This window comes from Symphalangus syndactylus, chromosome 21 (assembly GCF_028878055.3).
Source record: "Symphalangus syndactylus isolate Jambi chromosome 21, NHGRI_mSymSyn1-v2.1_pri, whole genome shotgun sequence".
NCBI lineage: Eukaryota > Metazoa > Chordata > Mammalia > Primates > Hylobatidae > Symphalangus > Symphalangus syndactylus.
This window is the reverse complement of record NC_072443.2, coordinates 58,249,324-58,271,695: the sequence shown is the minus strand read 5'-3', so window position 1 is coordinate 58,271,695 and position 22,372 is coordinate 58,249,324. Positions and strand designations below refer to the sequence as shown.

Genomic DNA, 22,372 nt, shown 5'->3' with positions numbered 1-22,372 from the left:
TCTCAGAATATCTGTCCTTGTCAGTGTTCCATGGAACCCAGTCTGGGCAATGCTGGCTGAGAAGAGTAACAGTCAGGTTGGCTTCAGCCAAGTGCATACAGCTGCCTCTTGGGCCTCACCCTCTCTTCTTCTCTAGCCTTGAACTCTGTACTTCCTCTCTCTGACCACAGTCTCCTGTCTGTCTACCTCTGCCACCAGAACCGTGGCCCTGGGTCACCTCTGCCCTCAGCCAGAACCCCAGATTCTGCACCTCTGTGTCTCCCAGCTGGTTCCTCTGCCTCCCTCAGCCCTACTGCAAGTTGTTCAGTGAAGCTCAGCAGGGCTAGTCCAGGCTCCTGCTCCTTTAAGAACCAGGGGGATGGGCAGGGAGTGGTGGCACATGCCTAAAATCTCAGTACTTTGGGAAGTCGAGGTGGGCAGATCACCTGAGGTCAGGAGTTCAAGACCAACCTGGCCAACATGGTGAAACCCCGGCTCTACTAAAGATACAAAAATTAGCCGAGTGTGGTGGCATGTGCCTGTAATCGCAGCTACCTGGGAGGCTGAGTCAGGAGAATCACTTGAACCCGAGAGGCAGAGGTTGCAGTAAGCCGAGATCACGCCATTGCACTCCAGCCTGGGCGACAGAGCAAGATTCTGTCTCAAAAAAAAAAAAAAAAAAAAGAACCAGGGGGATAGAACCCCTAGGCCCAGCTCAGTTACTTTCAGCTGTGTGACTTACACCCAGCACCTCTGTCTCTGGGCCTCAGTTATGCCTTCTGTAAGATGGGGCTAACGATACACATGGAGATGAATGGGATAATGTATATAAGCAGGTGAGCATGGTACCCTGCACCCTGCACCTACCAAGAATATTATGATGACTGTGGTTATTGTTATTCCCATTTTTACACCCTCCTTCTGATATCTGTTTACTCTTGACCTTCTAACTGGTGTGTTAGTATCACAGATGACTTCCTCATCCATCCATTCACCCTCCCACCTATCCATCTACCCATCTACCCATCCACCCATCCACCCACACACCCACCCTCCCACCCACATACCCATCCATCCATCCACCCACCCACCCATCCATCCACCTACCCACCTGTCCACCCATGTACCCACCCTCCCTCCTACCCACCCACCCACCCATTTATCCACCTACCCACACATCCACCCATCCATCCATCCATCCATCCATCCATCCATCCATCCACCACCCATCCATCCATTCATTCATTGAATGCCCCCTGGCTCCTGCCACCCTTTTGCTCAGCCCTGCCTCTGGTTGACTGATATGCTTTTGAACTTTGATTCCTCCTGCGGGGAGCACAGTGCATTGCTCAGTGTTTTTTGGTGAGTGCTCAGTGACCTCTATAAAGGACTTGGCTCAGAGCCTGCTCTGTGAAAGGGGCACAGGAAATCTTTGTTTATTCATTTCCCCTTGTTCCGTCCCTTCCTGGCAGGGACCTGTCAGGAGTCCCTTTTCAATTGGCTCCTGTCCCACTTGCAGCAGTGATGCCCTCTGCTGCCCTCTTCTGGTCACTGCCAGTCTGTTATTAATCCTGGGTGGTTTAAAACCTTTATCCTTTCCTTCCTCCAGGCTTGGAGGGATTCTTGGCTGTAAATGTGACCCTATTCTGACTTGCTTTGAGAGATGCTGTGAGAGAGAGATTCCACACTAAGTGTGGGGTATTCACGCCTTTAATATTCACAACTGCTAGTCCCCATTTAACAGATGAGGACACTGAGGCTCAGGTTTTAGTTACTTGCCTAAAGATCACCTGAGCATATAAGGTACAGAGTCAGAATTTGAACTCAGGCCTGACTGTAGAGCCCTTAGCCATCATAGCATTGTCTCTACTGAGAAACCCTGTTCAAAGCAGGTTTCCTGTTTATGAAGACATATATCATGGTTTGCCAATTTTGTGGTCACGTATACAGGGTTGTGCTCCTTCTGCGAGTGGATGCACTAATGAATAAATAATGTTAGTAAAGGCCTGTGAGTGAAACATGCTATGGATGCTGCAAGATTTGTCTAGAATAGATACCTGCCTGCATGCAGACTCCTTCCTTCCCTGAGATTCACAGAGCAATGCCTGCTTGCCATAGCTGAAGGATTTTTGGTTTTTTTTTGAGATGGAGTCTTGCTCTGTCGCCTGGGCTGGAGTGCAGTGGTGCGATCTCAGCTCACTGCAAGATCCACCTCCCAGGTTCACGCCGTTCTCCTGCCTCACCCTCCCGAGCACCTGGGACTACAGGTGCCCGCCACCGCGCCTGGCTCATTTTTTTTATATTTTTAGTAGAGACGGGGTTTCACCGTGGTCTCGATCTCCTGACCACGTGATCCGCCCGCCTCAGCCTCCCGAAGTGCTGAGATTACAGGCATGAGCCACTGCGCCCGGCCAGCTGAAGGATTTTTAAATGAAACAATCTTTAAAAAATAGTGTATGTATACGTGTGTGTGTATCTGTATCTATCTATACCTATATATATCTTATGGTAATACACATAAACACACACACACATGAATTTTTGAAAACCATCTTCTCTGTCTAGCTATCAGTTAATTACAACCTTCTGGCCGGGCGTGGTGGCTCACGCTTGTAATCCCAGCACTTTGGGAGGCCGAGGCGGGCGGATCACGAGGTCAGGAGATCGAGACCACGGTGAAACCCCGTCTCTACTAAAAAATACAAAAAATTAGCCGGGCGCGGTGGCGGGCGCCTGTAGTCCCAGCTACTCGGAGGCTGAGGCAGGAGAATGGCGTGAACCCGGGAGGCGGAGCTTGCAGTGAGCCGAGATTGCGCCACTGCACTCCAGCCCGGGCGACAGAGCGAGACTCTGTCTCAAAAAAAAAAAAAACAAAAAAAAAAAACAACCTTCCACTGGCAGCTTGGTGGCATCTTTAATTGGAGGAGGTGTTTAGTGATATTCCCACGTTCCAGATTTTGGGCAGGTGTGTCTGCTGGCAATGGCAGAGCTGCGCCTGGAGCTCAGACCTTGCAACTGAGAAGAGAAGACAGAATCTGCTGCCTGGCCATGTGCACGAGTGTCTGAACCATGCTAACTCACATTCTGTTCTCTCCAGGTGTTGGCCGAGGTCCTCACGGGCATCCCTGCAATGGATAACAACCGAAGCCCGATTTACCTGGTAAGGGAACTTGTCACATCTGGCTGGGTGGTATATTTGGGCCTCACAGCTCTGGAGAGAGGGCAACGACCTTAATTCTAGCTAGTTTTACACATGCTAATGAGGCCCGGTACAAGGTTGCATTTGCATCCCCGCAAAGCATCTTTAACCTCCCATCCCCACCTGCCAGCCAACCATTGCTTTTTCATGATAATAGCATCTGGGGCTTGGTGCGGTGGCTCATGCCTGTGATCACAGCCTTTGGGAGGCCGATGTGGGTGGATCATTTGAGATCAGGAGTTCAAGACCAGCCTGGCCAACATGGTGAAACCTTGTCTCTATTAAAGAAAAAAAAAGAAAAAACTTACAAAAAACCCCCAACATTATCCAGGCGTGGTTGCATGTGCCTGTAATCCCAGCTACTCGGGAGGCTGAGGCAGGAGAATCACTTGAACCTGGGAGGCAGAGGTTGCAGTGAGCCGAGATTATGCCGCTGCACTCCAGCCTGGGTGACAGAGTGAGACTCCATCTCAAAAAAAGAAAAAAAAAAGAATTTGGAATGTTTATAGAAAGCACACTTCTTCTCTACATATCAGGCAATTCATTAGGGATTTTCCTCAAATTGATAAAAGTTCATTTCAGCCCTTTTAAACAAGTTTCTGTAATAAAAACAATTTCCATTTTGTAGGCCAAAGATCTGATATACATAGTCATTTAAAAAATGTAACAACCTGGCTATGTGTGGTGGCTCACACCTCTAATCCCAGCACTTTGGAGGAGGCCAAGGCGGGCAGATCACTTGAGGCTGGGAGTTCGAGACCAGCCTGGACAACATGGCGAAACCCCGTCTCTACTAAAAATACAAAAATTAGCCAAGCGTAGTGGCACACACCTGTAATCCGAGCTACTTTGGAGACTGAAGCAGGAGAATCGCTTGAACCCAGGAGACAGAGGTTGCGGTGAGCCAAGATTGCGCCACTGCACTCTAGCCTGGGTGACAGAGTGAGACCCTGTCTCAAAAAAGAATAAAAATATAACAACCTAGCCTGACTTTGTGCTAAATACTTCCCATACATTATCTACCTAAATCATCTCAACTTTTCCATGATAGAGTCATTATATTCATCTGCAGATGAGGAAAGCTGGCTCTGAGGTAGGTTGGCCTAGGGTCTCGGTTGGAATTACCAAGTGTCAGAGCTGGAATTCTGAGTCAGAGCTCCCTGACCCGAGATCCTGAGTTTTTTTTTTTTTTTTTTTTGAGACGGAGTCTCGCTCTGTCACCCAGGCTGCAGTGCAGTGGTGCAATCTTGGCTCACTGCAAGCTCCACCTGCTGGGTTCATGTCATTCTCCTGCCTCAGCCTCCCGAGCAGCTGGGCCTACAGGCGCCCACCACCACACCTGGCTAATTTTTTTGTATTTTTAGTGGAGATGGGGTTTCACTGTGTTAGCCAGGATGGTCTCGATCTCCTGACTTCGTTATCTGCCTGCCTCGGCCTCCCAAAGTGCTGGGATTACAGGATCCTGAGTTCTTAACCACAGCAGTCTCCTGCTTGTTTCTTGTGACAGTCCAACCATACGAATTCAGTATTATCATTCCCATTTACAGCTGAGAAAACTGAGGGCAAGCTGAAGTGACTTGTCTCACACCCCTCAGTGAGATCAGTGGTGGAAGTGGGGTTTAACTGAACCCATGGCTTCTGCAGAGTTTCAAATCTCATGCAAGCTCTAGTCTTCCTCATCAGTTTGAGAGGGGGCACCTTTTCCTACTGGGTATTGAGGCCATTGGAACAGACAGATTATTATTTTATTATTTTTTTCTGGTGACTGGGCTCCAGAAGCATCCCCTGGGCTCTGGGGTAGGGAGGCTGAAGTCCTCCCTACTACATGCAGAAAGTCACGACATGTTCCTTTGATGAACTCTGTGAGTTCCACCCCTTTTGGGCAGTCAACCCCATATGCTGCAGAGAGGTTTGTCTGGGCAGCTCAGATGTGGTTTGGGGCTGTTTGGGGGCAGTTTCTCATCTCCTGACTATTTTCTTGAGATGGATTTCCCAGCAGTCCTCTGGGGCTCCCCGGACAAGTGTCACAGTGGAAGGAGGCTTTTGAGGCACTGACAGGAAATTGTCTAGAATTATTTTTTTGCTAATGATTTCTAAAAATGTGGAAAATAACAATTTTTTAAAATGTAGTTTCTTTCCCTTACTCTAGACTCTCGTATGGTCTCTTATCATGTTCTGTTGTGGTAGGTGCAATCCAATGGTTAATCAAGATTTGAGTCAGGGAGGAAAGCTTGCTGACTTCCTGTGGTCCAGGGTAGCAGGAAGCAGGCCTCCTCCAGGCTTGGGAAAGTGTTAGTTGCCACAGTGTTTCCTGAGGGCATTTGGTGGTTTCCACCAAAATTGAAAATATGGGTACCCTCTGACACGGCAATTCCATTTGTGCCTAGAGAAACATGCACGCATGTGAGGCGAGACAGATGAACAAGGATATTTGTAGTGGCATTTTTTTTTTTTTTCGAGACAGAGTCTCGCTCTGTTGCCCAGGCTGGAGTGCAGTGGCGTGACCTTGGCTCACTGCAACCTCCACCCCCCGGGTTCAAGAGATTCTCCTACCTCAGCCTCCTGAGTAGCTGGGACTACAGGCACGCATCACCCAGCTAATTTTTGTATTTTTTTTAGTAGAGACAGGGTTTTGCCACGTTGGCCAGGCTGGTCTTGAACTCCTGACATCACTCAGGTGATCTGCCCACCTTGGCCTCCCAAAGTGTTGGGATTACAGGAGTGAGCCACTGTGCCTGGCCAAATTTAATTTAATTTGATTTAGAGATAGAGAGGGGTCTTGCCCTGTCACCCAGGCTGGAGTGCAGTGGCATGATTGTAGCTCACTGCAGCCTCGAATGCTTGGGCTTAAGCGATCTTCCCATCTTGGCCTCCCAAAGTGTGAGGATTACAGGTGTGAGCCATGGCGCCCAGCCTGTATGAGTTTTGACAAATGTATACAGTCATGTAACCACCACAACAATCAAGATATGGAATATTTTTGTCACCCCAGAAAATTCCTTCCACTTACAGGCCCTGGCAATTACTCATCTAATTTCTGTCCACATAGGTCTATCTTCTTTAGAGGGTCATATCAATGGGCCCATGGCAGATGCACCCATTTGTTTCTGTCCCCCTTCATGTAGCATGGTGCTTAGATTCATCCATGTTGTTGACATGTCAGTAATTCATTCCTTTTCATTGCTGAAGAGTATTCCATTGTATGGATAGATGACTGTTTATCCATTTACCAGTTGCTGGACATTTGGGTTATTTCCAGGTTTTGGCAATTCTGAATAAAGCCAACACAAACATTCTTATTTTAAAAAAATGAAAAAGAGGCCGGGCACGGTGGCTCACGGCTATAATCCCATCACTTTGGGAGGCTGAGGTGGGTGGATCACTTGAGTTCAGGAGTTCAAGACCAGCCTGGGCAACATGGTGAAACCCCATCTCTACTAAAAATACAAAATTAGCCCTGTGTGGTGGCGAGTGCCTGTAATCCCAGCTACTCAGCAGGCTGAAGCAGGAGAATCGCTTGAACCTGGGAGGCAGAGTGCAGTGAGTTGAGATTGCGCCATATCACTCCAGCCTGGGCAACAGAGTGATACTCTGTCTCAAAAAAATAAAAAAGTAAATTGAAAAAGACACGTATGTTCTGACAGGGACATATCTCCAAGTGAAGAAAGCAAATTCAGAATAGTATATAGTATGATGACATTTTTGCTAAAAATAGATGGATGAATGAATGAAAACATTGTATCACATATTTTCTTCTTTATAAATTGAGGATAATAGTAGTACCCCCCCACCGACAAGGTATGTTTGTTTGTTATCATTTTTGGAGATAGGATCTCCTATCTCCTATCTTCTTTGTCACGAAGGCTGGAGGAGTGCAGTGGTATGATCATGGCTCACTGTCACTTCGAACTCCTGGGCTCAAGGGATCCTCCCACCTTAGCCTCCAGGGTAGCTGGGATTATAGGCATGAGCCACAGTGCCTGGCATCTGACAGGGTTATTGAAGGTTAAATAATATGTGAGATGCCTAAAATAGTAACTAGAACATAATAAACAATATATGTTAACTATTAGTATTATCATTATTATTTGAGATAAGGTCTCTGCCACCCTGGCTAGAGTATAGTGGTGCAATCATGGCTCACTGTAACCTTGAACCCCTGGCCTCAAGTGATCCCCTGCTTTAGCCTCCCAAGTAATTGAGTCCACAGGCACGTGCCGCCACTCTTAGCTAATTTTTATTTTTATTTTATTTATTTTTATTTTGAGTCAGAGTCTTGCTCTGTCACCCAGGCTGGAGTACAGTGGTGCAATCTCCGCTTACTGCAGCCTCTGCCTCCTGGCTTCAATTGATTCTCCTGCCTCAGCCTCCTGAGTAGCTGGGATTACAGGCATGGACCAACGTGCCCAGCTAATTTTTGTATTTTTAATAGAGACAGGGTTTCACCATGTTGGCCAGGCTGGTCTTGAACTCCTGACCTCAAGTGATCCACCTGCCTCGGTGGCCTCCCAAGTACCTGGGACCACAGGCATGTGCCCTCACGCCCAGCTAATTTTTAATTTGTTATTTGTAGAGATGGGGTCTTGTTATATTGCCCAGGCTGATATTGCTATTATTTTAACAGCTCTTAGGATACTGTTATAATTATTATGTAAGTAAATATATAAACAAAATAATTATAGCTGTATAGCAGAAAGTAATATAATCCAAACTATTAGCAGGGGTTAGTTACCTTTGGAGAGTAGAAATGAAAGGAAAGGTAAACTTTTGTCCCCAAATTTTAATCACTTATGTTTAATTTAATTTTTTTTTGAAATGGAGTCTCCCTCTGTGGCCTAGGCTGGAGTACAGTGGTGTGCTCTTGGCTTACCACAACCTCTGTCTCCCAGGTTCAAGCAATTCTCCTGCCTCAGCTTCTCATGTAGCTGGGATCACAGGTGTGGGCCACCAGGGCCCAGATAATTTTTGTATTTTTAATAGAGATGGGGTTTTGCCACGTTGCCCAGGCTGGTCTCGAACTCCTGAGCCCAAGTGATCCTCCTGCCTTGGCTCCCAAAGTGTTGGGATTACAGATGTGAGCCACTGTGCCCAGCCAAAAGTTGCTTTTTAAGGGTGGTTTGTTTGAAACTAGACCCAAAAAATGTCCATATATTACTTTGGTTATGTTTCTTTGTTTTTTTCATTTTTTAAAAATATTTTTATATGGAGATGGGATGTCACTTTATTGCCCAGGCTAGTTTTGAACTCCTGGGCTTAAGCATTCGCCTGCCTCAGCCTCCCAAAGTGCTGACATTACAGGTGTGAACCACCATGCCCGGGCATGGTTATGTTTCTTGAGACTCTTCTTCTTGGCCGGGAGCGGTGGCTCAAGCCTGTAGTCCCAGCACTTTGGGAGGCCGAGGCGGGTGGATCACGAGGTCAGGAGATCGAGACCTTCTGGGCTAACATGGTGAAACCCCGTCTCTACTAAAAATACAAAAAAATTAGCTGGGCGTGGTGGCGGGCGCCTGTAGTCTCAGCTACTCAGGAGGCTGAGGCAGGAGAATGGCATGAACCCGGGAGGCGGAGCTTGCAGTGAGCCGAGATCGCGCCACTGCACTGCAGCCTGGGCGACAGACAGAGACTCCGTCTCAAAAAAAAAAAAAAAAAGACTCTTATTCTCTCACAACCTCTCCCGCAATGCCCTTTTTCATTTTGGATGTCGTTGGATTTTTGCATAGAATAGGTCATTTGCCCTATATAGACACACTGTCTCACATTCTGGGTTTTGCTGATTACATCGTGTGATCTCCTTCCCTTGTTTCTCTATTCCTCATATTTCCTATATTTGGCAGTTAGCACTTGTGACTTGTTTAGCGTCATGGTCATTGCCTTTGTCAAGAACACTTCCTGGAGGCGCTGTGAGCCTTTCATTGCTTCACTACACGGAGTGTAGCCTGTTGTCCTACTTTTAGTGCTAAGACCGATCAGTGTGTTCAGGTTTTAGTGCTAAGATTGATCAGTGGAGGCCGGGCGCGGTGGCTCACGCTTGTAATCCCAGCACTTTGGGAGGCCGAGGCGGGCGGATCACGAGGTCAGGAGATCGAGACCACGGTGAAACCCCGTCTCTACTAAAAATACAAAAAATTAGCCGGGCATGGTGGCGGGCGCCTGTAGTCCCAGCTACTTGGAGAGGCTGAGTCAGGAGAATGGCGTGAACCGGGAGGCGGAGCTTGCAGTGAGCCGAGATCGCGCCACTGCACTCCAGCCTGGGTGACAGAGCAAGACTCTGTCTCAAAAAAAAAAAAAAAAAAAAAAAAGATTGATCAGTGGTTTCAGGTGGAGCTGTCGACTCCTCCATGGTGAAGTTCCCTCGACATCCTTTCATTGCATGTTCTCAGTCCCCCAACCCCTGTTTAAACACTAGGTGTCTTTTGTACTTTTTTTGATTATCATCATAGTCTTTGCATCAAGATACATAGCAATGATGGAAGGTTTCCAGTTGGGGCAAGTTGTGAGACCCTGCCTCTAGAAAGGAAGAAAATAATACATTTCTACTGTTCTTGATTATCAGCTTTAAACACTAGTACACTTTAAAAAAAAATAAACATTTAGGCTGGCTGCAGTGGCTCACACCTATAATCTGAGCACTTTGAGATGCCAAGGCAGGAGGATTACTTGAGCCCAGGAGTTCAAGACCAGCCTGGGCAACATAATGAGACTCCATCTCTACAAAAAGTTGAAAAATTAGCCAAGTACAGTAGCATGCACCTATAGTCCCAGCTACTTGAGAGGCTGAGGTAGGAGGATCGATTGAATCGAGGAGGTTGAGACTGTAGTGAGCTGTGATTATATCCCTGTGCCCGGCCTATTTTTATTTTTAATTTTTATTTTTTATTTTTTTGAGACGGAGTCTCACTCTGTCGCCCAGGCTGGAGTGCAGTGGTGCAACCTTGGCTCACTGAAGCCTCTCCCTCCCTGGTTCAAGCAATTCTCCTACCTCAGCCTCCGGAGTACCTGGGACTACAGGCATGCACCACCATGCCTGGCTAGTTTTTTTCTATTTTTTAGTAGAGATGAGGTTTCACCATGTCAGCCAGGCTGGTCTCGAACTCCTGACCTCGAGTGATCTGCCAGTCTCGGCCTCCCAAAGTGCTGGGATTACAGGCATGAGGCACAGCGCCTGGCCTACAATACATGTTTTTGCAATATTTAGTACAATATATTTGTAACATTTATATATGCTAATCATATATACCATATTATGAAATATACAATATAATTTATATTAAATAAATATGCTTACATATTTGTATAAAATTATATAGCATATGTTCTATTGTATGCATAGTTCAGATTCCTGCATTTTATGTGGTACAAAATATAAAATATATGTAAATACAAAATGTATAAAAAGTATAGACATAATATTTTCTTTATAGTGGCTCTCCTGTTATGTATACATAGGTCAGAATCCTACGTTTGAAATGTTTATATCATAAGAGATTGTCCATGTAGTTGTTAATAAGATTAAATTATTAAGTGCTCATCATGTAGTAAGTGCCATATAAATGGTAGCTATTGTTACTATTAGTTATCATCACTAAAAGACTATTGAATGTTCCGTGTCAGATGTCACTCTCTGTGCTTTAGGTGCACTGTTTCACTGAATGGTTGTGTTAGTCCTTGGTGTAGGTATTTTATTATTTTTTTGAGACAGAATCTTGCTGTCACCTAGGCTGGAGTGCAGTGGCGTGATCTCGGCTCATTGCAGCCTCCGCCCCCCACCTCCCCCACCATGGGTTCAAGCAATTCCTCTGCCTCAGAGGTCCGCCCTAGTAGCTGTGATTACAGGCGTGCGCTACCACGCCCAGCTAATTTTTATATTTCTAGTAGAGACGGGGTTTCGCCCTGTTGGCCAGGCTGGTCTCGAACTTCTAACCTCAAGTGATCCACCCGCCTCTGCCTCCCAAAGTGCTAAGATTACAGGCGTAAGCCACGGCGCCCGGCCCTGGTGTAGGTATTTTTGTTATTCCCATTTTCCTGATGAACCAACCGAGGCCTAGAAAAATTAAGGCCCTGTGTTTGTGGCATGAGTTCACTATGGAGTGTCCTGTGCATGTAGGAAATCGATTCCTTCTCCATTTCTTGGGTGTTTTACTTCCTTCTGGGACCCTTGCATTTATTCTTAACGATGTCCTGTTGGTTTTCTGAGCATTTTTTGCAGCTCTGGAGGTGAGTGGGGCGCGTGTGTTGGCTCTCGCAGCTCTGCAGCTCACGCAAGGGCGTTTCTACCCTTCTTCCCACAGAAGGACTTACTCCTCAGTGAAATTCCAAGCAGCACCGCCTCGCTCTGCTCCAGGAAGACGGGCGTGGAGAACGTGATGGCAAAGGAGATCTGCCAGAAGTACCTGGAGAAGGGCGCAGGGAGGCTTCCGGAGGACTGCGCCGAGGTCCTGGCCACGGCTGCCTGCCTGTGCCTGCGCAGGCGTAACACCAGCCTGCAGGAGGTGAGCCTCGCCGCAGCGACCTCGCTGCCTGGGCGCGTAGGTCCACCTCATCGGGGACGGCCCCTTCACAGAGGCCTGGTGCACAAACCAGGGTTGTACTTGCTTGCAAGCGGCAGAACCTCCTAGAGCTCCCATCAGCCAAAGGGCGGTGTAGGGATAGATAGTGAGGAGCCCGAGGACGGGTATTGCAGGGCCTCAGGGCGCAGGACCAAACCCGCGGATGTTAACAGAACTCATGCACTCTCTGTGAATCGGCTTTATTCCCCCTTCTCTATAGGCCCCTTCTCTACACGCCCCTTCCCCTTTCCTCAGTGTTCTCTGGAGGCAACGGCTCTGCCTGCTGGTTATAACAGAGAGAATGAGCCTCCGCCCTGAGTCCCACCACAGAGGGAGAACCTGATTGGCTGAACTTGGGTCAGGTGTCTACCGCTTGGCCAATCAGGCATGGCGGGGCGGTCCAGCATGCAAACCGGGCTGCCCAGGGCTCCATCCCTGGATGGTGTCGGGGCCAGGTCCCAAAGGAAGGGAGTGTGCTCAGCCCATGCACTAGGCGGACGTCCTAGAAAGCAGCCACTACATGGGGTAAGACATTTTTTTGGACATGAGAAGTAGCCGTGGCTTCCATGGTAAAAGGTAATCAAGAGACTACTGCTTGATCTTTTTTTTTTCTTTTTGAGACAGAGTCTCCTTCTGTCACCCAGGCTGGAGTGCAGTGGCGCTATCTCCAACCTTCGCCTCCCGGGTTCAAGTAATTGTCTTGCCTCAGCCTCCCGAGTATCTTGAATTACAGGCATGAGCCGCTGCGTCCGGCCATTGCTTGGTCTTTCTAAGGATAAACTCTCCACTGCCTGGGAGGACCCTTAGAAATCATCTAGCAGAGTGATTTTCAAGTGGTGTTGGGCACAGAGGGGCTCCTTGAGAATACTCAGGAATTGCTGTTGGCAGCAGGAGGGGTTGGGGGAGGTGCAGGCCCCCACCTGTGACTCGGACCAGACACCCACTTTGACTTCTCTCAGTTACTGTATTGGGTTCTCTGGAAAGGGTTTGGTAGCTGAAAAAAATTCTTCAAAAACCACTGCTGTAGCCCAAGCCTCCCATTTTACAGAAGGGCAAGTGAAGGGCCAGAGAGGAGAAGATGAGGCCACAGAATTTGTTTTTGTCAGAGCTCTCTGGACTCCCAGTTCAGCCTTATGTCCATCGTCTTGCGCTGTCACGTGGCAGGAGCTGGAGGCTTCAGTCTTTGTTCTCAGCCTTTGCTAGCACAGGTGTCCCCCAAGTGTCCATGTGCCACGATGTTCAGTCATTCATTCCGCAGTTGTACACTGGGGCCAGGGGACACAGCTGTTTGGGAACAAGGCAGACCCAGGTCCACTCTCCTGGAACTCATGGACATTGCGTAGTAATTGTCTGTGTGGTGAGTGCCAGGACAGTGTATGACGAGGACCCCACCCTGCTGACCTTCCTGGGGAAGGGGTGTTTAAGCACACGAAGAGCAATCCAGGCAGAAGGAACACCCTGCAAATGGCCTGAGCTGAGAGAGAGCTCAGCACATTCAAGGGTGTGGAAGAAGGTCCGAAGGGCTAGAACACAACACATGGGGCACAGTGGCTTGTGTTGGGTGTGTCAAGGAAGGAGTTGTCCAATGATAGAGGGCTTTGTAGGCACAGTAAGGATTTTTGCAGAGCCACTAAAGTTTTTTTTTTTTTTTTTTTTTTTTTTTTTTTTTTTTTTACAGAATCTCACTCTTTCACCCAGGCTAGAGTGCAGTGGTGCAATCTCAGCTCACTGCAACCTCCACTTCCTGGGTTCAAGCAATTCTCCTGCCTCAGCCTCCCGAGTAGCTGAGATTGCAGGTGTGTGCCACCACACCCAGCTAATTTTTGTATTTTTAGTAGAGACGGGGTTTCACTTTGTTGGCCAAGCTGGTCTTGAACTCCTGACCTCAGGTGATCCATCTGCCTCAGTCTCTCAAAGTGCTGGGATTACGGGCGTGAGCCACTGTGCCCAGCCTCACTAAGGGTTTTAAGCAGAGGTAGGACATAATCAGATTTATATTCTAAAAAGTTCTGTCTCCTCCAACCAATTACTCTTTCAGTAAGACTTCCATTCTTTTATTCATTCCATTATTTTGTTCAACGTGTCACTTAAGGTGCAGGTGAAACTGCTGTAACGAGACTGCAAAATGCAGTGGTTTAAATAAGATAGACGTTTATTCTCTTTAGTGTAACAGTTTGAATTTATGCAGTCCAGTGCTAATGTGGCAGTGCCACGGTATTGGGGACCCAGGCTCCTTCTATATTGTTTGTCAGCTATCCTTACCATGTGGCTTCCATGTCAGGGTCTAAGATGGCTGCTGTTGCTCAGGCCATCACACCTGCATTCCAGCCAGTGAAAGAGAGTTAAAAGGAAAAGGTGGACACACTCCCTTTCTTTTAAAGATATAACCTGGAAATGCATCACTTTTTCTCACATAACAGAGAGCAGAACTTAGTTACATGGCCACGCCTAGCTACAAGGAAATGCATTCTTTAGGTTGGCAAATATTTATTGGGCACCTACTGTGAAGATTTATCTCAAGAAGTAACATGTGACCTGGGTCTTGAAGAATGAGACGTTTGCCACGTAAAATAAAGGGGATAGGGCGCTTTAGGTGTAAGAAGAGGTAGGAGATGGCCTTAGCTCTTAGTACATCACAACCAAACTAGGAAGATGAAAGAACAGCTGGGTCAGGGACTGGAAGATAAGCAGGCCTGGGTTTGATGGTCACCTTTGCCATTTACTGGACTGGCTGGGTGGGTTTAGGCAGGGAACTTAACTTTTCTGATCTTTTAATTTTTTATCTATAAAAACTCATGCATTGTGTATGAAATGGATACATTAGTGGCTGGGCGCGGTGGCTCACGCCTGTAATCCCAGCACTTTGGGAGGCTGAGGCAGGTGGATCACGAGATCAGGAGATCGAGACCATCTTGGCTAACATGGTGAAACCCCGTCTCTACTAAAAATACAAAAAAATTAGCTGGGCACGGTGGCAGGCGCCTGTAGTCCCAGCTACTCGGGAGGCTGAGGCAGGAGAATGGCATGAACCCGGGAGGCAGAGCTTGCAGTGAGCCGAGATATGCCCCTGCAGTTCGGCCTGGGCAAAAGAGCTAGACTCCATCTCAAAAAAAAAAAAAAAAAAAAGAAATGGATACATTAGTATACTGAATTTTTTGCAAGGCACTGAGGAGATGAGATTTGTTACTGTTATTACTGGTATAAGAGTATGTATGTGTGCTCTGCGTGTGTGTGCATGAAGAAGAAACATTCCTTCCTTCCTTCCCTCTAATTTTCTTAACCTCCCTAACCAGAAAAACCTTCCAGGGCAACATCTATATTATTTGTGCTTTTTTGATTGAAAGTGTTAGGAACTTAAACTCTTACACACACACATTTGCACGCACACACACACAGACATAGGGAGAGGGGAAGAATATGAATGAGTGAATTAGTGAATGAATGAACTTAGTGTCTCATTTAACCAAACAACAGAGAGGACAGGCATTGCTCTGGTTTCAGGGAAGTTAGACCCAGGATCTCAAACACCAAAGGTACAGCCATTGTGTCTCTGTGTCTGTGGCTCTCTCTCCGTTGCTTGCCTCTGCTTTACTCTGTGTTGAGCTTTCATTTTCCCCTACTGTAAACGGGTTTTCTGGGTGTAGTGGGGCATCTGGTTCTACCACTAGAAAGGAAAGGCTGGAGGTCTTTCCCCAGTAAGCTCTAGGTGGAAAAGTTTCAGGGAAGGATTCTGATTGGCCAGCTTGGATCACATGCCCAAATCTAGCCTAATCTCTATGGCCAAAGGAGTGGGGTACTATGATCTGCCCATGTTGGGTCATGCCATCTCATCTATGACAGGGCGGTTGGTGGGCAAGCACAGGTCTTTTCAAAGGAAGGGTGCGGTTTTTTCAGACAAAGCAACCAGCATTAGGTTCTTCAGTCTGCTCCCCGCCCCCTCTCTGCTGGGAGGCCAGATGTTAGCATTTCTATTTCAGAGAGAATTCCTGATGAGCTCCCTTCTCCCTCTTCTCCTAAAGGTGCGTGGCTCTGTGGCTGCTGTGGAAGAGCGGCTCCGAGGTCGGGAGACGTTGTTCCCTTGGCGTGGGCTTTCTGAGGGTACAGGCTCTTCTTCTAACACCCCAGAGGAAACAGACGACGTTGACAATTCCAGCCTTGATGCCTCCTCCTCCATGAGTGTGGCACCTTGGGCGGGGGCTGCCACCCCACTTCTCCCCACAGAGAATGGGGAAGGAAGGCTGCAGGTCATGGTGGGAAGGGAGGCTGACTCCTCCTCTGAGGCCTGTGTTGGCCCGGAGCCTCCCCAGCATGGTAAGCCAGAGGTCAGAGTGCATTTGGATGCTCATGTGTGTGTCCCCAACTTCAGCCCATCATTTTTTCTTTGTGTTGTCCTCATTCACTCCTTCATTTGGTTATTCAGCCATTCACCAACCAGCCAGTTTTTCACAGAGAAACCTGGGAGGTATCCTTGATACCTCCCTCTCCCTGCCCTGGACTGTGTCCGGTTAATCACCCAGTCCTGTCCATTTGCTTCCAAAATCTCTCTCACTTCCATCTACTTCTCTGGATTCCCCCTTTGTCAGAGCTCCTGTCCTCAGGGGACTGCATAGCTTCCCTGAGTCCTCCTCCATCCCAGCCCCTCCCTCACCAGGTCCTTCTCCAGGAGCCAGCCAGAGTAGCTTTTAAAAACACAGTGCAGGCCAGGCGAGGTGGCTCACCCTGTAATCCCAGCACTTTGGGAGGCCGAGGCGGGTGGATCACCTGAGGTCAGGAGATCGAGACCAGCCTGGCCAACATGGCGAAACCCCGTCTCTACTAAAAATACAAAAAAATTAGCTGGGCATGGTGGCGCGTGCCTGTAATCCCAGCTACTTGGGAGGCTGAGGCAAGAGAATTTCTTGAACCCGGGAGGCGGAGGTTGCAGTGAGCCAAGATTGCACCACTGTACTCCAGCCTGGGCGACAGAACGAGACTCCGTCTCAAGAAAACAAAAAAACAAAACAAAATGAAAAACACAATGCATGTCATTCCTCATTCAAAGTCCTCAAGGCCCCATGTGGTCTGTTCCTGTCTGCCTCTCCTCTCAACACAAACACCATCCTCACTAGTCACTTCTAAAGATATCTTCCAGGCTGGGTGCGGTGGCTCACACCTGTAATCCCAGCACTTCCGGAGGCTGGGGTGGGCGGATCACCTGAGGTCGGGAGTTCAAGACCAGCTTGGCCAACTTGGTGAAACCCTGTCTCTACTAAAAATACAAAAATTAGCTAGGCGTGGTGGCGTGTGCCTGTAGTCCCAGCTACTTGGGAGGCTGAGGCACGAGAATCACTTGAACCCAGGAGGTGGAGTTTGCAGTGAGCCGAGGTCATGCCATTTCACTCCAGTCCTGAGTGACAGAGTGAGACTCCGTCTCAAAAAAAAAAAAAAAAAAAAAGAAGATACTTTCTGGCTGGGCGCAGTGGCTCACGCCTGTAATCCCAGCACTTTGGGAGGCTGAGGCAGGCAGATCACGAGTTCAGGAGTTCGAGACCAGTCTGGCCAATATGGTGAAACCCCGTCTCTCTACTAAAAATACAAAAATTAGCTGGGTGTGGTGACAGGCACCTGTAGTCCCAGCTACTTGGGAGGCTAAGGCAGGAGAATTGCTTGAACCCGGGAGGTGGAGGTTGCAGTGAGCTGAGATCGCACCACTGCACTCCAGCCTGGGTGACAGAGGAAGACTCTGTCTCAGGAAAAAAAAAAAAAAGATACCTTCCATTCCTGCCACTCAGGTCTAAGGATATCAAATTTCTTGCTGAAATAAAAAATTAGGAAGGCCCCCCCCTTTTTTTTTTGAGACAGAGTTTCACTCTTGTTGCCCAGGCTGGAGTATAATGGCATGATCTTGGCTCATGGCAACCTCTGCCTCCCAGGTTCAAGCGATTCTCCTGCCTCAGCCTCCCGAGTAGCTGGAATTACAGGCATGTGCCACCATGCCTGGCTAATTTTGTATTTTTAGTAGAGACAGGGTTTCTCCATGTTGGTCAGGCTGGTCTTGAACTCCCAACCTCAGGTGATCCGCCCACCTCGGCCTCCCAAAGTGCTGGGATTATAGGTGTGAGCCACCGCACCTGACCAGGAAGGCCCTTTCAATGCAGTGTCCCTGTCCCTTAGTAAACATGGTTCAATGAATGTCCCAGGCTCTGACCACTCCTGTTTCTCTTTTACTCCTCCTGCCATGGGGAGGGGAGAGGAAGAAGAAGACAGGATGTGAGCATTTTTTTCACTCCACCCTCCCACCCCTCAACATCATAAAGAGGAGCAGAGAAACCCTCTCCTTTCTGGAAGGTCAGGGTAGGTTGCAGGGCTTCCTGCAAAGGCAGAGGAGATGAAAATGCTCATTACAGCCGGGTGCAGTGGCTCATACCTGTAATCCTAGTACTTTGGGAGGACGAGGTGGACAGATTGCTTGAGCCCAGGAGTTTAAAGATCAGCCTGGGCAACATGGTGAAAACCTGTCTCTACGAAAGATGCAAAAATTAGCCAGGTGTGGCCAGCCAGGCATGGTGACTCACGCCTGTAATCCCAGCACTTTGGGAGGCTGAGGCGGGTGGATCACTTGAGGTCAGGAGTTTGAGACTAGCCTGGCCAACGTCGTGAAACCCCATCTCTACTAAAAATACAGAAAAAAAAAAAAAAAAGACCAGGCCTGGTGGCTCACGCCTGTAATCCTAACATTTTGGGAGGCTGAGGCGGGCGGATCACGAGGTCAGGAGATGGAGACCATCCTGGCTAAGATGGCGAAACCCCATCTCTACTAAAAATACAAAAAATTAGTTGGGCGTAGTGGTGGGCGCCTATAATCCCAGCTACTCAGGAGGCTAAGTCAGGAGAATTGCTTGAACCCAGGAGGCAGAGGTTGCAGCGAGCCGAGATTGAGCCACTGCACTCCAGCCTGGGCAACAGAGTGAGACTCCATCTCAAAAAATAATAAATAAATAAATAGGCTGGGTGCCCTGGCTCACGGGCTGGGCGTGGTGGCTCACGCCTGTCTGTAATCCTAGCACTTCGGGAGGCCAAGGTGGGTGGATTGCCTGAGCTCAGGAGTTCAAGACTAGTCTGGGCAACACGGTGAAACCCCTTCTCTACTAAAACACAAAAAAATTAACTGTGTGTGTCGCCCAGCCTGAGCGACAGAGTGAGACTCCATTTCAAAAAAAAAAAAAAAAAAAATAGCCAGGTGTGGTTGTGCACGCTTGTAGTCCCTGCTACTCGGGAGGCTGAGGTGGCAGGATCACCTGAACCTGTGAGGTCAAGGTTGCCTTGAGCTGAAATTGTGCCACTGCACTCCAGCCTGGGCAACAGAGCGAGACCCTGTCTCGATAAAAAAAAAAAGAAAAAAAAAAAGAAATGCTCATTACACTCAGGGCCTGATTCAGAAACCTGATTTAAGTGAATCTAAGAATTATAATAATAGTAACTTTCATTCAAGTCGCTCTTGTTTGCTTTCTGTTGAACATCAGTTACAGAGACTTCGTGGCAAATTGAGATCAATGAGGCCAAAAGGAAACTGATGGAGAACATTCTGCTCTACAAAGAGGAGAAACTGGACAGCATTGAGCTCTTTGGCCCCTGATGACCGGAACACAGCTGAGGACCCTTGTCCTCAATTGGAAAGATGAGCATCAGATCAAGAAAAAGGTCTGAGGCAGAATCCAAGGTCTGCCAGGAAACACACAACAAAACATCTGCTGTCCTGGGTGGGAGGGAAACTTCATTTCACTGGAAAGAGTTGGGAGAGAAAGGCCCTCAGCTTTTAGAGACACAAAAATCCATGAAGTCTCTTCCTTTCTGGGCTTTGTTAGTCAGAGGATGGGATCAGAGGAGACTGAAGCAGAAACCCTGCACACGGGCGCAGGATGTGGCTGATTTTGTGGTTCCGGGGAGTGTGTGATCATAACCACCCCAGCAGATTCCATTACCTCAGCAGCTCTTGTTCCCCCACCACTAGCAGTTCTGCAATGCCATAGCATTTTCCAGAGCTAAGGTCTCTGGGATGTATTTGCTGACAGCCTGCAAGCTTGCATGCTCTGAAAGATTTTTTTTAGTTTTTATTTTAATTTTTTTGTAGAGATGGGGTCTCGCTTTGTTGCCCAGGCTGGTCTTGAAGTCCTGGGCTCAAGCAATCCTCCCAACTCAGACTCCCAAAGTGCTGGAATTACAGTTGGGAGCCACTGTGCCTGGCCTGAAAGACTTTCTTTTTTTTTTTTTTTTTTTTTTTTTTTTGAGACGGAGTCTCGCTCTGTCACCCAGGCTGGAGTGCAGTGGCGCAATCTTGGCTCACTGCAAGCTCCGCCTCCCGGGTTCACGCCATTCTCCTGCCTCAGCCTCTCCGAGTAGCTGGGACTACAGGCGCCCGCCACCACGCCCGGCTAATTTTTTTTTTTGTGTTTTCAGTAGAGACGGGGTTTCACCGTGGTCTCGATCTCCTGACCTTGTGATCCGCCCGCCTCGGCCTCCCAAAGTGCTGGGATTACAAGCGTGAGCCACCGCGCCCGGCCAAGACTTTCAACTTGTGTCTCAGTGCAGTTCTTGACTCACCTCTCTGGGTCTCAGGTTCTACAAATGCCAGACACCTAGCGAAGAGCTCTGCAGGCTTTCCACTGCCTGTATTGGAAATCTTGCAATTCACATAATTATTCAATCACTGCCTGGTACCTTTATCTTCCCATCCCACTAATGTTAGTATTTTTTAATGGAGCTTTTATTTTGAGAATATGTGTTTGTTTGTTTGTTTGTTTTTTGAGACAGAGTCTCACTTTGTCACCCAGGCTGGAGTGCAGTGGCACGATCTCGGCTCACTGTAAGCTCTGCCTCTCAGGTTCAGGCGATTCTCCTGCCTCAGCCTCCTGAGTAGATGGGACTATAGGCACCTGCCACTACGCCTGGCTAATTTTTGTATTTTTAGTAGAGACGGGGTTTCACCATATTGGCCAGGCTGGTCTCGAACTACTGACCTCGTGATCCGCCCGCCTTGGCCTATCAAAGTGTTGGGATTACAGGCTTGAGCCACCGCACCTGGCCGAGAATATATGTTATTTATGACTGGATGATGAAGAATCAGGAGAATGCATTTCATGTCTGATTCTGCTGCTAGTTAAGTCAATCATTTAATTTTTGGGACCTCAGTTTCTTTGTAAGTAAAATAACACCTGCTTGTTCTTCATCCCTGGGCTGTTGGGAGGAACAGATGAGACAGTGGCTATAGAAGCGCTTGGAAAATGCACTTGTCCTATTTTGTAAAATAAATAAAAAGGTATTAAATGTGTGTTTCTGCCATGTACCTAATGATTATTCAGTGCGTATATATCTGAAAAGTCATGTTGCACATCTTTTTGTGAAACAGATGCTATTTTAAATTCACTGGGAGAAATATCCTATTTAAAGTAATTCTATAGTAATTTCTTTTTATATAATAAAAATATATTTGTAAAGTCAACAGATAACTTGTAGTTTTGTGTCTGGAAGAATTTGTTCAGAGAAGACACTCTGCATCCTTGAGATGGGGTAGCCAAGAGCTAGGACCCTAGCTTTTACTGTTGACTGTTAATAGCTGCATGATCTTGGGCCCAGTTAGGGAGTTACTCTGAGGCTCTGTTTCCTCATCTGTACAATGGGAAAAAGAAAAAGTACCCATCTTGTAGGGTTGTTGTCAGATGGGTCCTGCCTGGTGAAAGCATTTGGCAGCTCCCCAGTAAGGACAGCTTTGGCTTGATGTGTGATGTAGCTGAGCTGGGTCCCAGTCCAGGTGGACAGTGATCTATACAGACAGCCCTGTCTTCAGCTCTTGTGTCTGTGAGGATTCAAGGTGAATGTGCATTTTGTGCCCCAAATGGGACCTGGCCTGTTGCGAACACTTTACAATTATAAGCAGGGTGTTTCCAGGGCTGTTTGAGCAATAGATGGCTGACACCAATAGGTTTGTGGTTATCCAGACATACTTACATTTCTAGACTAGGATTTCATATATTTTTGGAGAAGGCAGTGAATCCCCTTGGGACTTGGATGAAAGCTCTAGACCTTTGCTACATACAGACATACATACATGTGCATTCTGAGTACATGAATTCCAGACCTTCACGGGCACCATGATGTCTTTTCATGGATCCCCCATAGGGACGGAGTCTTGCTGTTGCCCAGGCTGGAGTGCAGTGGCACGATCTCGGCTCACTGCAAGCTCTGCCTCCCGGGTTCACGCCATTCTCCTGCCTCAGCCTCCCGAATAGCTGGGACTACAGGCTCCCGCCACTGTGCCCAGCTAATTTTTTGTATTTTTCGTAGAGACGGGGTTTCACCGTGGTCTCGATCTCCTGACCTCGTGATCCACCCGCCTCGGCCTCCCAAAGTGCTGGGATTACAGGCGTAAGCCACCGCGCCTGGCCTGAATTATTTTTTTTTAGGTTAATAGAGGATTTAAAAATCTAAACAGTACAAAGTTTCCGTGGTGAAAAGGCAGGCTTTTTCTCAATGGGATCTTAGTCTCCAGTTTCTTGTTCCCAAAGGCAACCACTGTCACTAGGTTGGAGTATCCTTCCAGAGGTGATGGAAAACAGAGGTGATGCTCAACTTAGTCATCAGGGAAATGCAAATCAAAACCTCTATGAGATGC

The 22,372-nt window shown here is 47.8% G+C and overlaps 1 protein-coding gene across 4 annotated transcripts in view; it reads left to right on the top strand.

Moving 5' to 3' along the window:
* Positions 1-21,204, top strand: part of IRAK2 (interleukin 1 receptor associated kinase 2) — an 82,175-nt gene extending 60,971 nt beyond the window's left edge. For 2 of the 4 annotated variants that reach the window (XM_055260534.2, XM_063630398.1), the window contains 4 exons: positions 3,077-3,139; positions 11,467-11,667; positions 15,744-16,035; positions 19,227-21,204. In XM_055260534.2, the coding sequence (XP_055116509.2) occupies positions 3,077-3,139; positions 11,467-11,667; positions 15,744-16,035; positions 19,227-19,339 (669 nt within the window). In that variant the 3' untranslated portion in view covers positions 19,340-21,204. The remainder of the gene's footprint in view (positions 1-3,076; positions 3,140-11,466; positions 11,668-15,743; positions 16,036-19,226) is intronic. The other 2 variants (XM_063630399.1, XM_063630400.1) reach the window with 1 other exon arrangement.
* Positions 21,205-22,372: the final 1,168 nt, after the last annotated feature.